The sequence below is a fragment of the Diadema setosum genome, chromosome 21 (genome assembly GCF_964275005.1).
Source record: "Diadema setosum chromosome 21, eeDiaSeto1, whole genome shotgun sequence".
Classification (NCBI taxonomy): domain Eukaryota; kingdom Metazoa; phylum Echinodermata; class Echinoidea; order Diadematoida; family Diadematidae; genus Diadema; species Diadema setosum.
Window position 1 is genome coordinate 29,193,281 of NC_092705.1, and position 26,506 is coordinate 29,219,786.

A 26,506-nucleotide genomic window follows, 5' to 3' on the forward strand; every position below is an offset into this window, starting at 1 on the left:
AGTTCGATCATCAAAACCTGAATGCACAACTTCATGAATTAGTGTGCAAACAGACAGGCAAACAGACAAACAACAGCAACGCCTTCAAAAATGTAACTTCCTGGGAGGAGACAAGAAGAAAATTATTACATTTGTAATTATACAATAAATCGGAACCATTTCATTACACAATTGTGATCATTATTGATTCAAACAGAACAAGGATAAACCGCCAAAAAGACTAATCACAGGGTTGCTTGATAATGTGCTAACAGCGTTTTGAGATGTCCCAAAATTATAATTTTTAACACAAATTCATTGAAAATGGCAATAAAAAAAGTAAAGTGACGATGGACTGATGAACTGTCTTGATGAAATTTGGGTAAGGGGTGGGTTCGTAGAGCAAATCTTACTAAATTGATCCGAATGACATCTCTTGCAATGACAATATCTCTTGTATTTGAACTCTTGAATTCTCTCTTGAACTCTTTGAACTTTCAGAAGTCTTGAATGACATCTTGCAAATACACTGTAGCACTACACATCATTATACAACTACATTGTATATGAAATATACTTCCAAGGATCATACAAAGATATGACACAAATATATTAATTTCTACCTTGGGTATATTCATGAATATACCGGTAAAATAAATAGAAAACTGAAAAGAAACAATCAAATAGATGTATAATTGCTAACTGAAGCGTGCAAAAGTTTTTCTGAAGAGCCGTAGTTGGTATACCGATATTTGGGGCGAACAATACACGAGCCGAATTGAATTAGGAGAGCCTGTCAACATCCGGGGTTTCGGAATTTCGTTACCACAGCAAACAACGCTATCACATACTTTCCTACAGTATCGTACGGCAGCTGAATTTTATTCATTATCATCGAAGAAAATTTCTAACTAAAATAATACGTTGGTTGACATCATCCATAATACCATCACATCGGACTTCAAAGAACTCTTAGAGAGACGTTTATGTGCAACAATTCTGCACACCTGATTTTGACTTGCCGTGGCAAAGGTGGAAATTACGAGAGATTCTGACTACGACGACTGCGTTGTGCTGTGCCAGATCTCGCGACGTCCAGCCGTAGTTGCGGTGTTCATCTCGCTGGTGATCGCGTAAAAGTCGTAAGCTGGCTAGCTAGATCAACAGCTTAGGAAGTTTTCAGAGGCCAGATTGTTGTCGGAGATAGTCCTAGTGTCAAATTTAATAGACAAATCGTTTGTCTGAAGATAAACCGTTGGTTCTTGACTAGTAGATGGCTTATTCATAATTCTATTTTAACGATAGATCTTCACCAAACCAGCAAAGATGAGCGTAAGGAGTGTTTTGAGTGACATGGAGTGGGACAGTGGCCTGCAAATTCCTGTGGCCAACCAAGAAAACAAAACCTTGGAACAGGAGGTAAGAATTTCTTTTCCCTTTAATCTTTCTGTTTAGTGGATTCCAGTGATCTAGTTGTCTATGCTTCTACCCCCCCCCCCCCAGTGCCGTGCCAATTATTCTGTTAACATATTTAAATATGAAAGAATCATGATGATGTATGAAACTAACGTTATGGTAATGTTACCGGTAGGACCTAGATCTACACTTGACCGAAAGATCGGTCTGTATCTGTCCGTCGGGGAATGTTCCGCGGAGACTGCGTCTGGCTTCACGGATCCCCTCCGTATAGTCTACGGAGGACAGCGTTAATGGCAAAATATAAAAGAGTCCTCCGGACAGACGGATCTTTCTGTCTAGATCTACACCAGCAAGGATTTTTATTCCACAGCATCATTCAAACTTCTTTTGCCCTTATCAATTCAATGAGCAGTTAACAGAGTGTGCACAGCATAAAGGATGCATGTAATGCGTTAAACAGTGAGATATCTACTCTTTACAAAGTTTAGTCATAATAAAAGTGCACATTTTTGTGCAACTAATTTTTCACAACGGGTAAGAAGAGTTTTGCTTGATTTGAATTCTGCGTAATCCAGACATTGACTAGATTTACTGGATACATGTATATTAGTGGAACATATAGCAAGCAAAACTATTTGCGTGCTCTTATTTTTGTGCTACTTCCGGGTTGCGCGAAAGGCGCAAAAATTTCAACACTGCGAAAATTGCCACTTTAACAGTCTAGTACAGTGGACTCCCGTTATAACGAAGTCCTCGGGACCAGCAGTTTTCTTTCGTTATATCGAAATTTCGTTATAACCGAATAAATAAACAATAAAAATACATAAAGTGCTAAAGTTACGGCCTGAATTTTTACTTCGTTATAACCGGAATTTCGTTATAACCGTGTTCGTTATAACACTTACAGGAGTGCACTGTAGATTATAGTAACCTCACGTTTCATATTTTTCTCTCTTTGTGTAGGTCGCTAAAAGGCAAAAGGAAAGAGTAAAGCTGCACGGAGAACTCAGTACCAACGATGATCGTGTCTTCGCTATGTCATCCCACATGAAGAATGTGCAACAGGAGCTCAACCACACCCAGGTACAGTGGAAATGCTACATCTATACTAGTGTGTGTTAACTATTTCTGTTTTCTTTCAGATTTGCCCTGTCAATGCTTTGCTGCATTACTGGTGCTTGGCTGCCCTTTGTTGTGGTCCCTACTATGACCAGTTAGCAATTAACTGATATTCATTTATGGCTACTACAGTAGATCTAGTGATTTGTCATGACATTGCCATTTTCATTCAATTGATTCATTATACACTTGCACTTGTGTAATGCAAGTGGACTCAAGAGCCAATTGTGACATCTGTGAGAAAAAAACAGACAGGAAGAAGAAACACACACAAATTTTGTTTCTTGTCTTGTTTTTCAAGAAATTTTAGATACTGCACTGTAGTTGTAGCACAATTAGCCAAACTGCATTCTGTAGCTTCAGCTCCCATTGATGCTGATTGTGAGTACATAACTACTGTACCTGTCATGAACATCAAAAGTGCAAACAAATTGAGGACTGGTGACTGTGTGGGAAAAATGAAACCAATCATGTCTTTGTTGTGTCCAATTTTAGAATCTCTGTGCAGCGAGATCCAAAGAGCTAGAGACGGAAAACCACATGAAGCTTGTGGCGCAGAGGGAGGAAGGTCGCCTCAAGCAGGAGATCATACGCCTTGAGAACGACTTGGCAGACATCAAGGAGAGAAAGAATATCTTCCAGGTGAGAAAGTGGCCAACCGCAACCCCTGCCTGGCCCCTCCCAACCCCTGCCCGGCCCCACCCAACCCCTGTCTGGTCCCTCCCTGCTTCCAACTGTATACACTGGACACCCCTTGTTTCATAACGAAGTTCTTGGGACCAGCAGTTTTCTACTCTTGTATCAAATAACAAATAACTAATAAGAGAGATATGCATGAAAATTTCGGGACCTGAATTTTACTTGATTGTAGGAAGAATTTTGTTATAACTGTGTTTGTTATAATGGGAGTACGCTGTGTAGGGAAATCCTGTTAATAGCAAGGTTGCCTCGACCACCAATTTTACCTCGTAACCAATGTTTCATTGTATACACACTGAAAAGAGGCCAACTAAATACAGTAATGGAAAAGTGGGACTGCTAAATTGACCTCATTAAAAGCAGTACCTCGTATGCAAGCTCATTGACGTTAGATTGGGATTTCCCTGTATAACTAAAAGCCTGAATTACATACGGTAATATCACTTTTGAGACCTGTGCTAGACAGAATGCGTCTTATAGTAGACATCATGTAACTTTTGAGTGTGCAAATGAGTACTCTGCTATAATGCCTCCACTGTGTAATGGTGTCCCAGATATTATGCTTTTGGGATATTAATTCACTGAACAGTGCCAAAAGGATTTCCTTGGCTGATAATGGAAGATGATAATAATTAGAGAGTTTTATAGGAGAGGGAAGCAAATGATATTGTACTTAACAATTATGAATGTTTCATCTTCATCCCTGTTGGGTTCCCTTCTCCCCCCGAACACAGAACACCATCTTCAAGAACACCCAGAAGCTGGAGGAGCTGAAGTCTCAGCTGAACTGGGACCAGCAGGCCCTGGAGGCCTGGCTGGAGGAGTCCGCCAGGAAGGACGAGGACTTCATGACCATCGCCAAGTACACACAGCTGGACGATGCTAAGATCAAGGTACAGTTGGTCAGGCCAATCGCCCCCTTCATAGTGGTCAAGAGTTGTTTTAGTATGTCAGGCCCTCCAATGGGGGCCGTAGATAAAGAATTTTTCCCATACTGCAGGTGCCCTTCAACTGCATACTATAAAAGTAGAAATTCTGGTGCGAGTAATTTTTCACACAGTCAGGGAAGATGAATTTTACATGTTTTAGATTTTGCAGAATCAAATTACCAAGTAGTACCAGTATGACATATAACAATGAAATATTTGTGTGTTTTCATTTCGGTGCCAGTTTCATTTCACACATGACAATTTCCACTTGTACAGTACAGTGTAGTTGTGGATGGTGATAGAGCCACACTCTAGTTAATCCTTATCCACATTTACCAAAAAAAAAAAAAAAATTAGAAACCACAAAGTTTATACTTGGTGATTTCAATTGTATGTACCAAAATGAGAGTTAAGTCTAAGAACAGCTGAGTAATTAGATTGTACATGAGGAGGAGAGAATATTAGCATCCATACATCAAAGTTGTACAGTAGTGTAATGAACTATTGGGAATGTTGGTGTGTGCTTGATGTATGGTAATGCAGTTTTGATGTGTGTCTGGTAGCACATATTTTTTTGCTTGTTATGTCTGTATTGCTGCATTGATTTTGAGTTTTCTCCTTTTGTTCAACTCTTGCAGGAACTTAGCCTGCAGATGGAGAGATTGACAGAGATGTCGCAGAAGAAGAAGAAAGTGCTGGACAATGAGATGACAGAGACTTTAACTGCTCAGGTACAGAACATCCAACATTTCCTTTGGCAGAATCGATAGTGCTTGTATTAATATGCTCAACGGCTTAGAAATTGTTGTGCTCTTTAGTATTTTTTATGTTATCTTGCTAACCCTTTACCAACTGAAAATTCTGTACATAATGGCCTGTTGTTCCCTGGAAGGTACAGCAATATTACTCTCATTTTGACAACTTTCTAAAGTGTGCAGAATAGCTCACTGCATGTTTATTTTTGTCTCTTCAAAGTTTAATTTATTTGAACGCCTATTAAGACTTCATCAAGAGACTTGTTTGTCACAGAAATAATTCTGACATATTTTTGTTGACCTTTGACCTCTTTCAAATTATGTAATTGTATATTCTGTATGAAAACAATAAAAATAGTAAAACATAAAACGGTAAAAATTTGGATGGGCGGTTTCCGGCGTTTTAGGGGATAATCTGACAAGCAGTTGTGGGCGGTTCAGATACTAATGGGTTAAAAAATCAAATGTTCAGGGAAAGAGTGAGGCATATTTGCACTGTCTGTCTTTTTTTTTCTTTTTTTTTTGACATAGTGGTTGCCTAATATATGTTGTTTGTTTACTGAGTGCCTGCTTGTGGTTTTGGCCGACAGCTGGAGATGGACAAGACAGCGGAGGAGTTCCGCAAGGCCCACAATGACAGGCAGCAGCTGATTGAGCAGTGGGAGGCGACCATTGAACAGATGCAGCGCAGGGACCGGGAGATGGACAGGCTGGCCACGGTGAGAGGAACACAACACACCCCTTCATACCAATCGCCACACCCCTGATTATTATCAGTTATTCTCCCTGCTTGTTTTTTTTTTTTTCTTTTCACATTTCTTTCATAGTTCATGCTGAGATCAGCCAAATTCTTGATAGATTTCAAAAAGACTGAGAATTCTGCATAATTACTCATTAGAAATGCAAGATGGAAAATGGAATTGAATAGAATAGAATGGAATGAAATGGGATGGTATGGAATGGTATACAAATAATGAATGTTTATGAGGGCAATGGACAGAATATTTCACGAGGTGAAAGATGAAAGATTCAACGAGGCACAGCCGAGTTGAATGGATCAAAATTTCATCTTTTGCCGAATGAAATATTCTGTCCATTGCACGAATGAAAAGCTTTTCTTATTTTCTTATAACACCTGAAATAGATCCTTGTCATTTAATATTTTATGAATTTAGAAATAAGAGAGAATGTGTGGGATCTGAGATTGATAGAGTGCTCACTGAGCGCTTTATGCCAGCACGCTGTCGCATGTATACACACACTGCAAACGCAAGCGTTTTATATGCGTCTTGTGCCGGGCTCTCAGCGTGCATGCAATGGAGCAAATCATATGGATCCAAGATTGCATGGTAAATGGCACAAATGATGACGTAATAGCAAAATGGGACAAATGATCAATAGCAAACAACCAATCAAATGACAAAAATCTATCTAGGTATTATATAACATGGAATGAAATGGTACATGTTGTACATGTTTTATATTCTCTTGTCCACCCCACCCTGTCATTCCCATCGCAGCGTCTGGCAGAGGCCAAGGCAGACCTGATGGACCATGAAGAGATGGTGAAGGAGAAACAGCAGTTCTTGGAGAACGAGATCGAGAACAACCAGGAGCAGACCAAGAAGATCCAGGGCACTGACCGGCTGGCCGCCCGGCTCCGCCTGGACTACCAGGACAATGAGAACCAGCGGATCCAGTTTGCAGATGAGGTCAGTCTAGAAATCAACGTCCACATGATTGGAAGGATTTGCAACCTCTAACTTACTTCAGTCATGCTCTGTAGTTATGTGGCAGATTTTAACAAGACATAGGCTCACTTTCGTCAATACAACCAGGGCATCACACATCAGAGTTGTATATCAGTGTAAAAAGAATGGATATCTTGGGTAGCATGTTGAAGAAAAGATTTCTGTGAAGAAAAGGTTTATCTTTTTTTTTTGTATGTGATAACTGGATTTGAAAATTTAGATTAAATAATAACAGAAATTGATCAGGTAAATTAAAGTTAGGGGATACCTTTTACAGAACTCCCAAAATGCAGCAAAACATTAAATATGAACCTCAGGGGACTTGTTTAGGCCACTGCTTAGAAATTTGGAAGTCAACAGTTATCTACAATTTGAATAATGCACAAAACTCAACTACTCAGTAGTTCTGTGTGTCAGCCACACTTAAGCCTTTTTGTTGCAGTCTTCTGTATTTTTTATCTATAAACACAAATCTAAAAGTATAAGAGCTGATGTAATAACATATAGAGTGTGTGGCAAGAATGTATATAGAAATGTTTGTAAGTTTTGATGAACTTTATTCACAAAATATACATGATGGACACATATGCAGTGCATGGGTCTGCAAAGGTAGCCTAGTAATGTACTGGAATTTACGGTGAGCCCCGAAAAGAATTCAATTCAAAATCTAACGGTCAATAAAAATGTACTAAATGTTACCTTCCACTTTCATTACTTTATGGGAGTTTCTAAAATGATACTCTCTTCAACATACCACTGTGTTTATACAACTCTTCATTTAAGGCATGCAAATGGGATTCCCTACCTTTAAGGTAAATAATTGAAATGGAAAAGTTGTAATTGTTGTAGTTGTCGTAATTGCATTATGTTGTGATGTTTGTGTATTTTTCAACAGATGGAAACATTAAAATTCACGGTGGAAAGAACAGCCATGGATCTGGAGTCAATGAGGAGACAGGTCAACGAACTTAAGAAGGAGGTTGAAAACAGGAAAGATAGGTGAGCTTGTGTGAGCATTTTATTTGTATTTTCTGTTTCATTTGCAAGAGTGGAGGAAGGTAAAATTTGTTATTTTATATACTCGGGTCACAGTTTTTATTGCAATCCAGATTCTGTTGCCTGGTATGGTCTACAATGGAAATTGCAGAGATTCTTCCTGTTACATTATGGCAGTAGTTCCTACTGTTTTCTGTCGGCAATACTGCAGGTTTCATGGTAATTACTGTCTTTACCACATTGTATTACTATGCCTCTATTGCTGAAAAGGTAGAAAAAAAAAATGTTTTTCCACCAAAATATGCCTAAGTTGCAGCCCTCAGAATATTACAGTGCTGTTAATAAGGTTGGCATCCTCAAAACTGACATCAGCTGGCAATCTACTGTAAAACATATATTTGTGGCATAAAATTTTTGCGAATTGGAGCCGATGACCTTTTTTGTGGCATGAAATTTTCGCGAATTGCCACTGGCATTCAATGCATGTAGTGCAGACAAGAACTTTTGTGTGCATTTTAATTTTGTGAATCTTGGCTCTCGTGAAATTCACGAATTAAAAATGCATGTGAACATTCCTCATTTTACGGTTCGTATTGATATCAAAACGCATCTCCGTTTTACAGGCTTGAGAATGCCAAGAGACACATATGGCATTTGCGAAATTCACAAAATAAAAATGCATGTGAACATTCCTCATTTTACAGTATTGATATCAAAACGCATCTCCGTTTTACAGGGTTGAGAATGCCAAGAGACACCGTGGCGACCTGATGTCCAAGCTGAAGGCAGCCACCGATGCCTCACTCTCGGCCGAGGAGCTGGCAGCAGCCATGGATAAGATGCTGGAGGATGAGGAGACCACACTACACATCCTGGAGCAGGAGCTAAAGAGGCTCAGGGACCTCCAGTATAAGAAGTCACAGGTGAGACTCCCCTCGGGATTCCCCCTCAATTGCGGAGCTTTAAAAAAGACAGTATAGTTTTGGCTGACCCGGGGGATTCATATTTTAACTTTTTGTGAGGTAATTAGAAACCACTATTAAAATAAAATGATAAAAGCCATAGGATTCTAAGAGGAATACAAATGGATGAAAATTGGTTTTGAAATGTCTGAAATATAAAGAATGAAAGAAAAAAAAAACAAAACAAAACAAAGTGGTCCTAATAAAAGGTGGGTCACACCTTTTTGGATATCTCAACCATTTCAAAATAATTTTCATTAAATAAACTTTGAATTCCTCTAAGAATTGTGTGCTTTTTCATATTTCATAAATGGTTTCTAATGATCTCTCAAGAAGCTAGAAACCTGAAGCCCCATCTCAACCCAAACTTTACCATCCCTTTAAGATGTTTGTCCGTTTTTTTTCCCCTGATAATTATGTCTGTTGCACTGAGGAAAATGCAAGTTGATCTGACCTGATACAGAATGTAATCAAACAACCGAGTACATATCTATCAAAATTTGGTTGATCATTTCAAATTCATAGCTTATCAGAGCTGCCAATGGGTCTGCTTTTGCAGAGTTTAGTATTCTTTTTTCAAACTTTATACAAAAATATGTTTTTTCAACATTTTGTTCAGCATGTTTGATATCTGCAATATTCATTTTTGTACCAGTATATAATACTTGCCTTCAACATGTGTTCATTTTCATTTTTTATTCAAAAAAAAAAAACAGAAACAAATAAAACTGCATGAGTTTGTTCTTTTTGATCTCCTGAGGTTAGTAGTCCTTGATTCTATGTATAGATTCTTTGCTTGAACCTTCTCTACAATCCTTTGACGTATTTAGGCTACTACATTGTGTGGACTGGGATGTCGGACCCACAGAAAAAGTACCTATCAATTTCTCAATTTGATTTTTCCCTGCTTTCATTTGGCAGGAATTGTACGAGGCCAAGACAGCAGAGAAGAACACCAGTGCTGAGATCCAGGGGGCAAGGGCAGCCAGCCGCAACCTGTCGAGTCGCATCAACAAACTTGACCACGATTCCCTCAAGCAGCAAGAAATCATTTACAATCAGGTGAGACGGACAATTCCATGATCCTGCTTTCAACACAGAAGTCAATGTACTGTGACAGCCTCTTCAGACCCATCAGTTTCATATGTTACTGTTTATTCTTAAAAGTGTGGTCATTAAAAATTTGTATGTGCTCATTCTCTGGTGTGCCCTCTCTTCTCTAGGCTTAATAGAGACCCACCTAGCTAGTTCTAGTTTTAGCCAGAACAGGCAATCTTCTTGCTTATTCAGCAATTTATTCAGAGTATCTTCCCCTCCAAGGAATGACTTTGCTCATCCAAATATGCATTTTGGCGAGGACAAGTTAATGCTACTACATGAATGGTTATGCAGTTGAGGAATGCTGAGGAATGCTTATTTGTACTGCTACACCAAGACTAGAGAGTATGAGGTTGTATTCTTTTTAATCTATTTTGAAAATGTCTTTTGCAGAGTGTATATGGACTTAACAGCTATGCTTGAATATAGACTGCTAGTGATTTAAGACAATTGCAGCATGGCTAATTTCGCTTTGCTGAACCTTACTCCTTTCCCCTTCCAGGATTTCACAGTGCAGCAGTTGGAGCGCAAGATCGCCCGTTTGGAGGGCGAGCGGAGCACGGAGGAGATGGACGCCCTCAACGCCCGCATCAAGGAGCTGACAGAATTTCTTGATGAACGTAACACCACACACGGCCTGCTCAGCACGCAGCTCAAGCGACTTCAGGTACGCCACGTCGGCCATGCGTAGAATGTTTGTGATCATCAAGGTGGAAGATTATGGCAAGGATATATTGCCTTGGCCAGTAACATAATAGGCGAGGATTTGTTCCACTGAGGGCAATATTTTCTGATATTGTGCCCCATGCTCAAAACTTGTCTGTCCAATGACTAATTTTTATGTCATATCATTAATAGCAAGAGAGAGACAAAGAGAGGCGATCAGGTAGCATACAACCCTGTTCGCTGTTTCTACAGGATAGTGAAAGGTTCATAAATGATCTTCTTATTTCCCTATCCTTTCTTTTTCTTCTTCAAATACATTTCAAACGTGGCATAATCTTTGCTGTGGAAAAGGGACGAGAAAGTATTTTGAAATGAACTTCATAAAATTTGTATAAATTCCCTTATCGCTTGGATTTGCTAGCCCTACCATGGATAAGGTTATGAAAAGTTCTTGAGACTAGAAATGTGAAAAGAGTAACATCTGTGGGCATGTAGGGCAAAGTAATGCTTGTAAGGTTGTCTCCCACTCAAACATGTACCATTTAAGTTCTTTCATTTCTAGATTAGGAGAGTTTCTCACTGCTTATGTATATCAAAATCTAATCCTCAAATATGAATTTATTGCAGGCTAACGTCATCAGCAGCTTATATAAATTAGAAAGGGTAACATCGTTTTGTTTGTCTGTTTTTCTTCTTTTTTTTTTGGGGGGGGGGTAGTTTGTCAATATCTTGAATACTGTAGGCCAGTAAACTCTGTCCTTTGCACTTTCCATTGCTGACTGGTTGCCATGTTTTCCCTTCGTCTTCTGTTGACCAGGATGACATCAGAAGGGTCAAGCGTGACCTGGACAAGAGCGGGGCGGAGAAAGCCGACCTGACAAGTAAGATTGAAGAGCTGAACCTCCACAACGACAGCTCCAACAGGGAGCTGAGGAGAATCGTGAAGGACAAGCAGGTATGTTGCACTTCAAATGCCTCATAATGCTGCGTTGACGCTACCTATATCAGTGCCAATATTAGTGACATTTATTTGAATGGCTTTGTGTTGACCCAAGCTTATACACATGCTTTGTGCAGTCAGTGATAATTTACCCAGAAGGGTACAGGATGTTTTGTCTTCTCGTCTTGAGAATATCACTCAGTGTTTATATTTAATCGATAATCAATCAAAAATAGAAATTGAACAATCAGTAAGGAATAATCATTTAGAAAAACAATAATCATTAATCAATATCTGATCAGTAAACATGAACAAAATACAGACAACAGTGATCTCAGAGGGACTGATCTGAGGACAGACAGTTTTTAGTATAAAGTACAACTTTTGCAACTAAAGTGCCATGTATTTTTGTTTGCTTAATTGTTTTTTAATGCAAAATTTGTAAACCCATTGATGAAAGGTGGAAATAAATGCAACGAAAAAAAGAAAAGAAAAATGAAATAATTACAAAATTTTAGATGTAACAGAAAATGTCAAGTAAGATATTAAAACAAGAATACCCAGCAGTGGAATACCTGCTCTTGATGCATTGTGTGTGAACAGATCACTGTGTCCTCAACTCATGTTCTCCCAAACTATTTTTGTTTTTCCCTCTCCCCATCTATTCCCACTGGGTCTCTAGGACCAAATGGTGGAGGAAAATATCCTCAAGCTGGAGCTGAAACGTCTGAGGGACATCCTGAACTCAAGGGCCGACGAGGTGCTCACCCTGGAGAAACGCAGGCTGCAGCTCGAAACGGTGAGGATCCTCGGTGTTGTCGTGGCGACAAAACCATTCAGAAACGCTGCTGCGACAGATTCTTTATATAATAATGTACCACCTTTACTCAACAGGGATTTCGTTCCACATTTGTATGTTGCTGATACACACAAATACACAACCAATGAATCTCTTTTGCAGTGAACTTGAATGTCTCCTTTAACATTTCATTGCCAAGCTAAACAGGTAATCTTAACCCCTTGAGTGCTTTGAGTGCTGATTGGCAGAGAAAATCCCATAGCATTGTACACACTGTACAAAGTCCCTGACACAGAGAGGGTTAAATGCCATCCAACTTTGCTCGTGAGGGCAGTGCTGGATAGTGGTAACGGCAGGCCCTCTGTCAGAATAATGCTAACACCAAAGAGGAAATAGTTGGTATGTGAAATGGTATTTTGAATCTATCAAGTGGAGTTTTGATATCCGCTTTTCTGCTTTCGCATGAAGGATAAAAGCAGGATACTGATGCTAGAAGAAGATTTGACTTTAAAGTTTTACTGCTCTGTAAATTTCGACAGATAGCAGCAGTCATTTTAGGACAATTACTTCCCAAGGACAATCACCCCCTGGGTTAGAGTAAAGATATGGTTTAGGGTTAGGTTTAAGTTTAGAGTTTGGGTTAGGGTTAGGATTAGATTCAGGATTAGGATTAGGGTTGAGGCCAGGGGGAGGGTCTAGGATAATTGTCCAAGGCGTAATTGTTCTAGAAACAACAGCAGTATCATGTTGCATGGGTCAGTGCAGATTCCATGGAGAAAACGAATCGATAATGAACATTGACCTCTCCATCCTCATCCCCCCTCCCTCTGCAGGCGATGAAAGAGAGACGTAAAGAGATCACCATCCATAAGGAGATGCTGAGGGCGCAGATCAAGTCCAGTGACGAGGAGAGAGGCACCGTCAGCGCTGAGCTGCAAGATCGCATCGCCAAGATAGACAAGCTGCGCAAGAGGTACGTTGAACCCCCTTTCCTTCCTCGTCATGTTTCTGTCATCCTCCCCTCCCGTCTTGCATCACCAAATGGGGAGTTGATTTTCTGCCCCTAGACAATGGACTGTCTTCTCGTATGTGTGATCTAGGGTAGTACAGGCAGTAGGGAACTTTTTATTTGAATTGCACAACTACAATTATTGTGTTGGGATGAGGCAAAGTACCGTTTGGTGTACAGACCATAGTGCCTCGCCTCACACAAGTTCCCATCTTACTGGAAAACTGTTTTGGTATTGCATGCCACGACAAGGGCTTAATCACATGCATACTCATGCACGTAAAAGATCCCGCTTCATTCATTCATCGCAAAGAGCAGGGTGTTTAATCTGGTGAAGTGGTCTTACCTCACATCCACCTGGACCCCACAGTAGACCAGCTGTTGCAGCTGAATATGGGCTATCCAGCCATCTTCTCAGATGGAAAATAAACAAACAAGCAAACAAACATGATCACAGTCTGGAAATTTCCATTCTCACAATGATGTATCATTACCCTAAATTAGGTTGTAGGGCTTGCGGGCCAATGTGATCCTGTGCCCGATGCATCTTCTGGGGAGGTGTCACTGCCAATTTTCTACAGCAGATCATGTCAGTCAGACGGATCAAAAACTTAGCATCATCAAAGTGACAGTAGTTCTTGTTTCCATGACAAGGCACATTCTGGATTTGTGCAAGCCATAAATGATGCTACAGCCATTCAGTGAATCATCTTTGTGCAATTGCGAGTTTCATCAAACTTAATATGATTGCTTTGTTATAGTAAATAGGTATCATGCACACTCTCTGCTCTTTGAAGAAAATTTGCTGAGCAACCAAAATGCCTCAGTTTTACCAAGTTCCTTTCTTCCAATTTCTTGGTAGGTATGAAATTTTGATGGTTACCATGGCACCACCGGAAGGCGAGGAAGACAGATCGCAGGCATATTATGTCATTCGTGTAAGTATGACACTGGAGATTAAGATTTGTAGATGATATGACATTGATGCAAGCTATGATTTGAAACCAAGTTATCTCATATCTTGTTCTGTTGGGGAACTGTTAACCATTTTTGTATCAGATTTATGGGAAAAAAGAAATCAGGAAACTAATCCTTTTCTTTATTTTGATTGTAAAGTTATTAATTTCTTGTGGCAAACAGAATACAGGGAAACTCCTTCGTAACAAGCTAAATTACAATGAGGTACTGTTTTTAACGAAGTGAATGTGGTGGTCCCAATTTTCCTTAACTGTATTTAGCTGGTCCCAATTTTATATGTTCACAGTGAGATATTTGTTACAATGTCATAAAAATGGATATTCCTGGTAATCTTGTTACAATGGTGTTTCACTGTACCAAGATTAGTCCCAAGTGTTACAACATTCAATAATATCTGTCACTTTCAAAGAGATTTTTCTTACTGCCTATAGAGGGCGAACTATATCGTAATGATCACAAGGAGCCTCTCATGTCCCCTACTTCGAAAAATAATGGCAGACTTTGCTTCGTGTACGTATGATCTGCACGCTCAAGTAACATTTTTACAGAGCATACTTGATATATTAAACTATTATGCGAGTCCGCACTCCTTGATTTGGCTGCTCCTTGGTTGCTCGTATGCTAGCAAACTAGCCATAAGGGGTAAGCCTAGAGCCTTGTGTCTCTGTGTGCAATCACAGAGCAATAATACAGGACATGTGGTGAGTGAGCACTCTAGTTTTAGTCATGTAACTCTTTGGTCACTTTCCTCTTCCTCCTCCTCTGTTCTGTGTCCTCCAGGCTGCCCAGGAGAAGGAGAGTCTCCAGCGAACAGGAGACGAGCTGGACGCCAAGATTCGCAAGGCGGAGAAGGAGATCAAGGCCCTGGAGAACACGCTGCGCCTGATGAACGGCCGCAATGAGCAGTACCGCAAGAGCTTCAACCGGGTCACGGAGACAAGTGAGTGATTGCAATTCCTCAATAGATATTTGCATGTATTTGTGTACCTGTTCGTGTATGTATGTATGCTCTTATGGTACAGTGCAGTTCCCTTATAATGAATTCCTAGAGACTGGCAGTTTCATTTTGTTATGTCAAAAAAATGTTAAAGCTGAACAGATAAGCTTATAAAGTTAATGTACTGTAGATGATAGTTTTGGGACCTGAATATTTACCTTGTTGTAACAAGAATTTTGTTATAGCCGTGTATGTTTAACAGGAGTGCACATTGTGTATGCATGTATTTATGTGTGTAAGTATGCATGTATATGTTTACACAAGGGAACTTCATGATGTAACAAAGACCTAAAAACCACAATTACCTTGTTGTAAATAGGTTTTAGTTATATACGACCTCTCTATAAAGAGATTCCATTGTATGCATATTATGTGTGTGTGTGTACAAATGTGTGCATGATATATTGTAAAAGTGGAATTTTTTGTGGTGTGGAAATTTTCCCTCATTTCGCACAACCAGAATCTAGCGCAAAAATAAATGCGCATAAATATTTGTGCATGCCATATGTTTCAGATCCCCTGGAATTCAAAATATGTGAAATTTGTCTTACCTGACCGAGCACAAAAAATTACTTGTGTGAAAATATCCACTTTTACAGTGCTCTAGCATGTGTGCAGATTTATACATGGATATATACGCATGTTTTAAGCATCTCCATTCTCTCTCTCATCCTCCGTCCCTCTTTACCCCTCATCTTCCTCCTCCCTCCCTTCATCCCTCCTTACCTCTCTCTCTCCTCCTCCTCTTCCACCTCTATCCTCTCTGTCCTCCTCTTCCGTCCCTCTCCATCCCTCCATCCATCCTTCCCACTCTCTCCTCTGTCTTCTCCGTTGCTTTATTCTCCTCTACCAGGTGAAGAGTTTGAGGAGAAGCAGAGACTTGAGGAGCAGCTGCGGGCGGCGATGGACAAGTACAAGTACAAGCGTCGCCAGATCCGGGAGCTGCAGGATGACCTACAGACCATGGGGAGCACTATGGAGAACCTGGGCAGAGACGAGCGGGCATATGAGGACATGATTCAGGAGAAGGAGGTGAGAAGTGGGACCTCTTCTCTCATTTTTTATTTACCTCTTCCAAGGACGCCATGTGTTTGCCAGCATTTGTTGTATTGTTTGTTTGCAAAATAACTAAAAAAGTTATGGATGCATTTTGGATGGAATTTTCAGGAAAAGTTGATAATGGCACAAGGAGTAGATTGTGAAATTTTGGTTGTAATCCAGAGTATTGTCAGGATCCAGAAATTTATTAAAAAGAATTTTGAAGGATTCTTTATTATAGGGAAATTGGGGGGGGGGGGGGGAGTTTGGCGGAGGTCTGTGCTCACCCGAGTACTTTCCAAGTTTTCTTTTTCTGAGTGAGTGATGGTGTCAGGAATTGGGGGGAGGAGGAGGAGGGGTGACCGATGGAAGCACACAGACATTATTATGAAGGATGGAAGACTAGGCTGGGAAATAAACACAACTAGTGTCCAGTTAACCCTTTGTGTGCTTTGAGTGCTGACTGGCACAGAAAACCCCATACTCTCCAAAACCTTTGGGAGAGAAAGGATTAAAGGGATGGTACAGTATTGGTGGAGATGAGAATTGGGCTTTTAACTTTTTGCGAGATACCAAGAAAACACTTATGATGTAGTACAGAAAATACCATTTTAAGAGGAATTCAAAGTTTATTTGATGAAAATCGGGTTTGGAATGACTGAGACATCCAAAAACAAAGTAAAACAAAGTGATCGTAATAAAGTATGGGTCCCACACTTTATTAGAATTGCTCTTTTTTGGATATCTCAGCCATTTCAAAACCAATTTTCATCAAATAAACGTTGAATTCCTCATAGAATTACATGCTCTTTCATATTTCATAAGAGGTTTCTCATTATCCCACCAAAAAATGTTAGAAACCTGAAGTTTCTATGCGATCCCTTTAAACGCTCATGCTTTTTGAATGTCATCTTTACAGAACAAAAAACAGCAGCTGACCAAGGAGCTGGAGGATCAGAAGGTGAAGATCGAGCGGGTCATGAAGCAGATTGCGCGCTACGCCAAGGAACTGCGGGTCAGCCGGAAGGTCAAGGGTGAAACCCACGAAGAGGTATGCCCTTAAGATGCTATTCAGTAGTGTTTCCCACTCCATCTTCTGATCTACAGCTGTTTGTAATGAGTGAAAGGGATTGGGGTTTATGAGAGAGATGATAAGTATTAGGAAGTGATATTTGTAAACTTTTACTGTAAGAAACTCATGCTTTATAGCTAGCTGCACTGAAAATAGCTCATTAACCCGATATGAATATCAACAAAAAGAAGAAAGAAATTAGCCAGTTGTTCTACTGCATTTTTTCCATTCTTTAAGAAATGCATGATGTGGGCCAATCAAAATTCAAGTTATATAAAATCCGTCTCCTAACTTCAAGTATGCAATTAATTTTGCCTGTTGTGCATTTCTTTATCACACCTCATTGCTATCCTGAGCCCCATTTCACAAAAAAATTGATATGATAGCAACTCTTGCTGGAATGGCAGTTGTCATGGTATTCAGTAACAGAATCCAGCTTCCTGATTGGCTGTTGTGATTGGAAGTTGCCATCCCAACAAGAGTTGCTGTCCTAACAACTTTTATGAAATGGGGCCCTGGGCTATCGGTCTAAATTTTGTTTCAACTAGTGAGACTTTCCTCTTCCAGTCTAGTGCTACCTTTTACTCTTACATATGTTCCTTGTCACAAGATTCATTCCGTTTGCCGGCACGGATACCATTAAGGACGGCAATCTTGTTTCTATGCGAATAGATGCTCCAATTTCTCTGCCTTAAAACAAAACAAAACAAAAAACGAAAGAAAAAAAGAAGAAAATCCTTGAATAGCCAGAGTGAAGTCATATGCTGGTGTGTGCATTGATGTCATGTGTGACGTCAAAGGAAGTGAATTTCTATCACTTCTCCTTGTTATTGTGCATACTATGGTTTCTTTTAAGCACACCCAATTACTGTCACCCACTTACTGAGACGAAAATGGCAGTTGTCATCTCCTTGCGTGAAAGTATGCACCCTTGATGATAGGATCAAGAAGCCCCATAGTATAGCCATTTTAAAGTGGATTCATTTCTTGGCTGTCCTTGATATGTGAACTGCTACAACAAAAAGATCTGAATGTCGGGGAGGTTGATTTTCTTAAAATGACATGACATTACGACCTTACTCTTCCCCTTTAACTTCATATATAACATCAATCATAAACGTACTCGGTTGTGGAGATATTGTTGATTTTATAAGAGCATGTTGACTGGTCTAGGAAATCAGCATTTCAAGAAAACTGCCTCCTAAGTTTTCCTTCCGACGCAATTGTGATAGAAGATATGCTCTTAGCAACCTCCGTGATGTTCATTCAAGCTTAGCACCAGCAGTCCACGCATGACCAATCAGTAACCAGGATGCCACGCACTGACCAATAAGATCACTCCCTTGTTGCTAGGGGCGGAGTCTACCTCCGGTGCTAAATCCAAATCTTCGGACATGTTTCTGTTCCATTGAAAGTCGTAAAATCACGGCCCAGAAAAACCCTAAATTCTTGCCTTTCCTTTTTGATTATTCAGCTTTGAAATTTTGGCTGATGATGGATGAAACTGACTACAAAATTATGTCAAAAACAGAAATTTGATTGTTTTGACCAATTTTGATGGCCTGACTTCAAACTCAATTTCTCGGCTCAGCCGTCAGCGACTTTCGGATCCTTTTGTCATGGCAGGTCACATATATATTTACTTCAGTTTTGTATATGTGTGTGTCTGCTACAGATGTTCTTTCATTTTATATGTAACAGTTACATCTTTATGGCAGTGGTTCATTGGTATCATATTCCTACCAATCAAGCAGGTTATAGCAGTCCCTGGAAGAGCTTTTTAAAGTCATTGTTCCTATCTTTTTTGGTTTTTTTTTAAAGTGAAATTAAGTATTTCATTGGCTATCTGTTTAACTTGGCTAGTGTCCTAAATTTACTTAAATTGAAGCCAACTCAATATTAGTTGCCCTGTCCTGTATTGCAATGGAATGCCCACACCATAAGAAAGGTCACTCAAGAGGAAGTCAGTCAACACTTTTTCTTCCTTCTCATCGTTCCTAGTCGCACGTTAACGAAAGCTGATGAACGGATAGGTGTGTCCCCTACATTTTTGTATGGATTCCAATATCACAACAGGAAAAAAGAATATAGAAATTGTTCGCCTTGTGCATAGCAGTGACGTATACAGTAGTTGCCATAGCAATGACTCCACCTTGGTGTTATAGATGAAAGTTTTCCCCCTGCATGGCTTCCCATTAATTGCCTTTGCTTACCTGCCTTCATCTAATTCCTCCCTCCTCCCCTCTCCCTCCTCCTCCTCCTTCCCTCCTCCTTCTTCTCCTCCTCCTCCTTTCTTTGCATTCCATTGATCTCTTGACTTCACAGAAAGACTTTGAGCTGCGCGAACTGCGTGAGTTCAACAAGAACGTGCTGAAGCTGATGGGGGAAGTCATCCACTCCTACCCGGACATCGCCCCCACGGCTCACATGCTCTTCTCACAGGCAAGTGCAACCCCAGATATCTAAAGAAAAATTTACTCATCCTAATGTTGTTGTTTTTTTGCCTTGCAGTACAACAAGATTATCAATAGACCCTTTCCAATTGCTAATTTCATGTTTTCAAGGTACACTGCATCTGGGCACATCAACTTTCTCCTCTGCTTTCAAGTCAACCAGGATATGAGTTAAAGATGGGTACTAGAAATGCGAATAAATCCTAGAACTGTTTTCAGTTGTCTTTTTCAGATTTCCCCCTCCCCCATGTGAGCTATCACAGCATTCAAGTCTTTGTGAGATGAAATTGGATTCCCCAAAAGCAAAATCGCAATTTGCGGAAAGCTGTTTCACATTTAGTTTTCATGCTCGATCACAAAAAAGTTTTGATGTGACTCAGGATGTGGACCATTTAGCAAATTCCATCTTTGGGTAAAAGTTTGTTGAAACTAAAAGGGAGTTATGTTTGGGGGTTTTATTTTGTTTTTTCATCAAAGAAAGATGTGGACCACAAAATCTGATCCAGTTTGGTGCTGACCAAGCCTACTGTGTGATGTTTTGAGGGGATGTAGCTCTTTCTACTGTCTGGATTCATTGCATCAAAGGGAAATTTTCAAGTATGGTTCCAGAAGTGCAATATCAGGTTACAAAATGATTCCTGACATCTGTCTTCAGAATGTGTATGTGTATGTGTGTGTGGGTGTGTATTTGTGGTTTGTTGAAAGGGGCAAATATTCACTTTCCTGTGGCAGAACCGTCTGCACATTGTGCACAGATGTTAATGACACTGTTCTTTTGCTTCTATCAATGCAGGCTGGTTTGCCAGTACCGCCCCCTCCCAGTGCGTCCCAGCGATCCTCGAGGCCGGGGTCAGCTTACAGCGCACGCAGCCTGTCATCACCAAAGTGAGCTCTCAATTTGCTACAATTCACGTTCCTTGTGTCCTCTGTAGTAGTGGTTGTGTGCAAATTGTGTGAGATGACATGCTGAGCTCTGTAATAAAACGTAATTCAAATTCAAATTCCAGTAAGTTGCATGGACATTACAAGACTCTGATTTGATAGGCAAAAGTGTGGACACACAGTCAAAGGGAAACTTGAGAAAACCAGTGGCTAGCTGGAGTATTTTTCCGTGAGCAAGCTAGGGGTGCAGTGAGCAGAAATTTCAGACTTGCAATTATAACACACAGATTCCTGGCCCGTTTCATAAAATGTTGCGATGATAGCAACTCTTGCTAAAATGGTTAGTGTCATGGTAATGAAAAGAATCCAGCTTTCTGATTTGCTTATGGTATTGGAAGTTGCCTTCTAGCAAGAGTTACTATAATATCAACATCTTTGATGAAATTGGGCTGTGAGCAGACCTCTTTTTTCAAAGCAGTCTGCTAGGACAACAAATTAGCCAAACGACCTTCCTTTGCTAGTAATGCCCATTTGTGGCAAATCAGATCTACCTAACTCAATGTCTTTGAGAGCTTGCAGCAGGAACTCATTCAATTTCTCTTGTCAGCAGATGATTTGAACTTTTCTTGAGAATGTAGCTATATGTAATTGTACCACTGGGCCAGACTCATTTACAAGTTAGTTAGAATTTCTGATCAGACTGGCCGATAAGAGCTTACGGAAGAAAGGGGGAGGGACAGGAGCTAATATGTGCGTGCTTACCTAGCTTACTCTCATGTTTACACATTTCAGTCTAAGTCTAAAGTTATCTTGATATGTTTTGTCTCCTTTTCACTCTCTTTCCATTCCGCTCACCTTTCCCCCTTCCTTCATGCCATCAGGACTCCTTCCTCTGGACGCAGCGTTGCCTCTAGCCGGGCCAGCAGCATCGGCATCAAAGCAGTGGACATTGGTGGACTGGGTGGTGGGCTGATGGGCAGTCCCGCAGGCACGCCAAAGAGTGGACGGTCACCCGCTGGGTCGAGGGCAGGCAGTCGCACCAGTAGCCAGGGCAGTGTGCGGAGCGGCAGGTTCTAGGAGACGAAAGTCAACGAATCTTGTCCTTGTTCAATAAATCTGGCAGAACCTTGAAACTTCTCTATTGTATGGCTTAAAGAAGGTTCAGCATTTCAAAACTATCTCAGCTCCTCTGGAGAATCAAAACTTGAGCTACAGGTGAAAGAGCATGATGACTTCACACTGAATGTTTCAAACATGAAATGTGGTGACAAAAAACAAAAACTCGCCGTGCATTGTTTCATTACATGCTCTTTTTATGGAGTGAATGTGTAAAGCTGGAGTAACAGCATATCTGCAAGGGATAGTAGGACTACTTGTGTTTTGTGAACACAAATAGATTAGCACGTCTTCAAAACGAGTCAGCCACATAAAAATAGTAAAGGAGTAATTTCATGAGCATCATGCAATGTTGTAAAACCATGTATATCTCTTCTCTATTCTCTCGGCTTATTGCGTGAGCAAGTGAAAAAAAAAATGAAAAGACTGAGTGAATTTTTTTTTCTCAGTTTCCACCTTAGAACATGTGATTGATAAAGTGATGTGTCAGTATTTGATTCCAATGCCAGATTCCATCTGTTGATGAAACATCTTTGAAGATGTTAGGGTTGGCCACTACCGGAACGACTAATTCCAAGAATGAATGAAAGAAAGAAAAAAAAAATATATATATTACTCTTACCGCACAACTATTGTCTCACGAACCATGATTGCCTTCACATATAGTCAGTACCTCAGAAGATCAGTAAGGATGGAACTAGAATCTGATGCAAACTGAGGAAAACATCAAGAAAACACTTCTTATAGCAGTGTGTATTGCAGTGAGCACAAACTGCCGTTTCCAGTGGCCTCATTGTCAGGAAGTTTTCCTGTGCTTGGGATGTTTTTCAATGACAATTTAAAGAGAGTTAATGATGATCTCGTAGAGAAATGTGTACCATAATTCATTCAACAGCACAGTATAGTTGAATTTCGCCATCACGAGATCGCATATAACAAAACCCTCTTATAACAAGGGAATTTTGCAATTTGTAACTCTTTATATTTCTTTGTTTTGGTATCCTGATATAGTGAGAAACCTGATATGAACAAGGTCATTGTCATGGTTTTTAAGTCCTCGTTATAGCATGGTTCCCCTGTATTGAGCTCATCAGAACCAGTATGCGTAATTGAAGCAACATGTAGGCCTTGAAAATGGTGATTTTTAGCTTCACTGTGCACTTCCGTCTTCAAGGGGAGAATATCCAGAGTGTACTGTGTGCTATCCTGTAACAGAAACTGGCTGTCGTGAAAAGTGAGCATATAATTACCGGCCTTGAGTAAATGTGTTTTTCATAGAGAGAAAAGAAAAGTGATTTTCAGTAATCGAGCATGTGTATACAAAAGCGAGAGATTATTACATATACATGAAGTATTTGTTATCACCTTGATTTGTACATATGTATTCATGACTGATATTTGAATGTGTAATCACTATAAATGCAAAAGGTATATGTGCTTGTCCATGTCGGCATATGCTTTTAATTATTATGTTTCTGATGGGTCGTAGACTAAAGAGATAGACCAAACGTGTACAAACAGAGGAATAACTATTTGTATATACATATTGTGAATATGCTGTGTGTACTATTCATTCCTGTCAACCCATTTCTGACTTTGTGAAATTCTACTTGACTGTGAAATATATAGAACGATATAAAGTTTGCAAAAACAGCAACATCTTGTGTTATCGTGTATCATGTGTTGTTGTGTGTGACTTCTTTGCATTGGGGAAATTTGACCAGTGGATGTTGCCTAAACCGTCGCATGATATCTATGATGATATGCTTTACGAGGAAGCAAATTGAAGGGAGAGCAAAATGTGCAGGCGCGTGCAGTTATTGTAGTATTTCATTTCACAAAATTGTGGCGAAGAAGCCAGGGAGAGGGCTACAGTACATTCCAAGTATCAGTGGACTAAAATGCTAAGTTGAATTGAATTGAAAAGGTTTTTTATTGATCAAAATCCATCGCAGCCTGGAGGCTGAATTACAGACAAGGACCATGAATCCATTAAAAGTTTAATTACCATTCCACTGCATATTCTATGTGGACTACTTATACATGTATTACTGGGAGAAAAGTAAAGAAAATAATGCAGAATTTTATGTTAATGTTCATTTACAGGTGTAAGGCAGGTATTTCATCTACTTAGCTAATTTACACACATAATTGTGACCAATGTCAATGGATATGTTTATTTTGGGAGATACAATGTACAGGCTACTCCCATTATAAAGAAGTCCCTGGGACTTGCATTTTTCTTGCATTACATTGAAATTTCTTTACAACCAAGCAAAGTTCCCAAAATTATATAGATAATAATTTTGAAACTTAATTTATACTTTGTTGTAACAGAAATTTCTTTATGAAAATTAATACATGTAACTGTTCCGTTATAACCGGAGTGCACTGTAGCATAAGAACATGCTATACCATAACAACTGTTTGTGGAAGTTAGACATTAGAATTTTTTCCCTTTCCTGTTTACATTGCAGGAAACTTTTGAGCATGGAAAAGAGTTTCTATCGTACTTGTACAATGTACAAAACAAACATACATGGCAGGGAGTTTTGACTTGGTGAAACTCCATTCTATTAATGCCTCCATCAATCTACTGTATGCCTCTTCAATAGTTTAATTGCAAAATGGGCTAAGTGCCATTGTAAACATTTTAAAGTATGTCCATTGTCAGAGCAAAATCAAACCTTTCTGATGGTACCTCACTTGTAATATAACAAGGACTATTTTAGAAGTCATGATTAAAAATATCCCTTATTTTTTTTTTCTTTGTTTTTTAGCCACTTTAATCACAAATATCTAATTCACAAGAATGGAGTTCTCCCAGCGCGTTTGCGATAAAGCTCTTCAAGTTTAATAGCATTGAGTAACAGTCAGCTGAGATAGTGTTCCCCTGCCCCCCCCCCCCCTTATTGACAGACTCCCTGTAGTGTTTATCGATTCTCCGTCAAAAAGAAGAAAAAAAAATAACCAAAGAAAACACCACCACAAAACAAAAACGTCCGTGTTTTGTTTTTTTTTTTTTGGTTTAAATCTGCGTGTTGTTAGGAGAAGTTTTTTGTTGTTTTGTTTTATGCTTCTAACGCGGACAAATTGAGCAGCAGTGCCATCTACGGTGTTAAGGTGAAAGTACTGTATTCCCGCGCCGACTTTGCGATGTCATGCTAAGTGAATAACCATTTACGTATGCCGCTTTAGATAACTCGCTTTTTGCCTTTACTGGTTGTCTTACACGTGCCGATGCTTTGCCCAAGAATACCAACATCTTTTACGAATCCAGCACGTTTTATTTTCCTTCACCTGTACGTAACCTGTATTGTTGTTTTTGATCGAAAAAAAAAAATTGATGAGACAAAAAAAAAAAAAAGTCGACATGATAAAACAAATGAAATGCACTTCAGAAATTGAAACACTAGTGGTGTATGGAATAATAGGTATCCAAAAGAACGAAAAGATAGTGGAGGTGCCAAGAATCTACCAATATATTTCCTTACTCTCTTTATTTACTTTATCCGTTAAGTGCAAGAATCTGATGTGTGTGTGCACACAACAGATTCTTTTTTTTTTCATAGGTATGGCTAGCAATGCGCGCTTTTCCGACCGAAAATTATTACAGTACAATAATGTTATAGTTACTATAGTAATGTCCATGAATGCTGCACCTTTGCAAGACTGACCGGGCGATAACCCTTTCGAACATTCATTACTACTGTATCCAGGTCCGCCACCCCTTGATCTGATTATGAAAATATTTTACTCTGGATAATCTATTATGGTGAGAGAAAGAAAAGGACATCTTCTAAATAAACACAAGGCATCCACAGTGATATAAATACACTTGGTCCTTCGCGCATTGATCTGTCATATGGCATGGCGAACCTGCTAGACGTAATTTAGAGGCAGATTTGTCACAGTTACTTAATGCTATTCTGCGTTCGGCAGTAGCATGGTTGTGCATTAGCGAGGAAAAAGACAAGTGGATCACCAGCAGCTACGGCGTGTGCTATATAATCCCCGGGCCGCTAACCGGTCAGGGAATGAGGCGCTGATGGGGTGCGGATCGGTTGGAAAAACTGCGGAGCTCACGTGCCGATCAAATTTAATGTGCAATGTACTGATGCAGAAGAGAAAAAGAAGGAAGGTGATCAGAAGAAGAAAAAGCAAAAGACGAAAGAGAAGGAGAAGAAATGAAAATAGTGATGATGATGAAGAAGAAGGATGAGAAGAAGGAGGAGGAGGAGGAGGAGGAGGAGAATCGAGGAGATGAATTAGAAGATGATGATGAAAAAGCAGAAGAAAGCTAAGAACAAAAAGAAAGGGAAACAGTGGAAGAAGGGAAAGAAAAACGGGATAGATGTAAGCAAAAGAAGGGGAAAAGTAGGAGAAGCAGACGACAAAGAATTTAGATCAAAGGCGGACAACTAAGAAAAGATGAGAAACAAGAAGAAAATAATAGAAATTAGTAATCATTCCAGTAAAAATAAGAACACACAGAAGACGATAAAAATGATGTGGAGAAAGAAAAGAGAGTAGAAAGGAAAAAGAAGGAAAGGAAAGAGGGAGGATGAGAGAAATCCAATCCAAAGCATCCCATGACCAAAATGACGAAGGAACGTCAACCTCCTTGTATTCGGTGTCACGCCTTCCGAATTCCACTGCTCATGTTTCCATCACGCCGAGCCGTCATGCGACGCCGAGGATGCGGCGTGATCTCCGCTCTGCGAACCCGTCGAAGGCCCAACGCCAAATCAAGGAGAGTTATAACACATCGCAAAAAATAGAACCCGCGCAGAAGCTAGCTCCTGGCGTGCCTAAGTCCGCGGGGTAGAACACTTAACTCCATTCCCCA

The 26,506-nt window shown here is 39.9% G+C and overlaps 1 protein-coding gene across 1 annotated transcript; it reads left to right on the plus strand.

The window, feature by feature from the left end:
- The first annotated feature begins 1,239 nt into the window (after nucleotides 1–1,239).
- LOC140244801 (coiled-coil domain-containing protein 39-like) lies at nucleotides 1,240–23,314 on the plus strand. The gene is made up of 21 exons (XM_072324415.1): nucleotides 1,240–1,398; nucleotides 2,362–2,481; nucleotides 3,013–3,159; nucleotides 3,951–4,109; nucleotides 4,784–4,876; nucleotides 5,491–5,619; nucleotides 6,421–6,612; nucleotides 7,547–7,650; nucleotides 8,384–8,570; nucleotides 9,531–9,671; nucleotides 10,210–10,374; nucleotides 11,191–11,328; nucleotides 11,996–12,112; nucleotides 12,946–13,085; nucleotides 13,984–14,059; nucleotides 14,880–15,039; nucleotides 15,950–16,128; nucleotides 17,054–17,185; nucleotides 19,532–19,648; nucleotides 20,453–20,544; nucleotides 21,423–23,314. The coding sequence occupies exons 1-21, from the start codon at nucleotides 1,306–1,308 to the stop codon at nucleotides 21,616–21,618; spliced, it is 2,877 nt and encodes a 958-aa protein (XP_072180516.1). The 5' UTR covers nucleotides 1,240–1,305; the 3' UTR covers nucleotides 21,619–23,314.
- The last annotated feature ends 3,192 nt before the right edge of the window (nucleotides 23,315–26,506 follow it).

Excerpts from the sequence above, each read along its gene's own strand:
- LOC140244801 (XM_072324415.1), top strand. The coding sequence starts at position 1,306 with ATGAGCGTAAGGAGTGTTTTGAGTGACATGGAGTGGGACAGTGGCCTG. Across the intron at positions 4,110-4,783 it reads TGGACGATGCTAAGATCAAG|GAACTTAGCCTGCAGATGGA; the intron begins GTACAGTTGGTC and ends CAACTCTTGCAG. Across the intron at positions 6,613-7,546 it reads GGATCCAGTTTGCAGATGAG|ATGGAAACATTAAAATTCAC; the intron begins GTCAGTCTAGAA and ends ATTTTTCAACAG.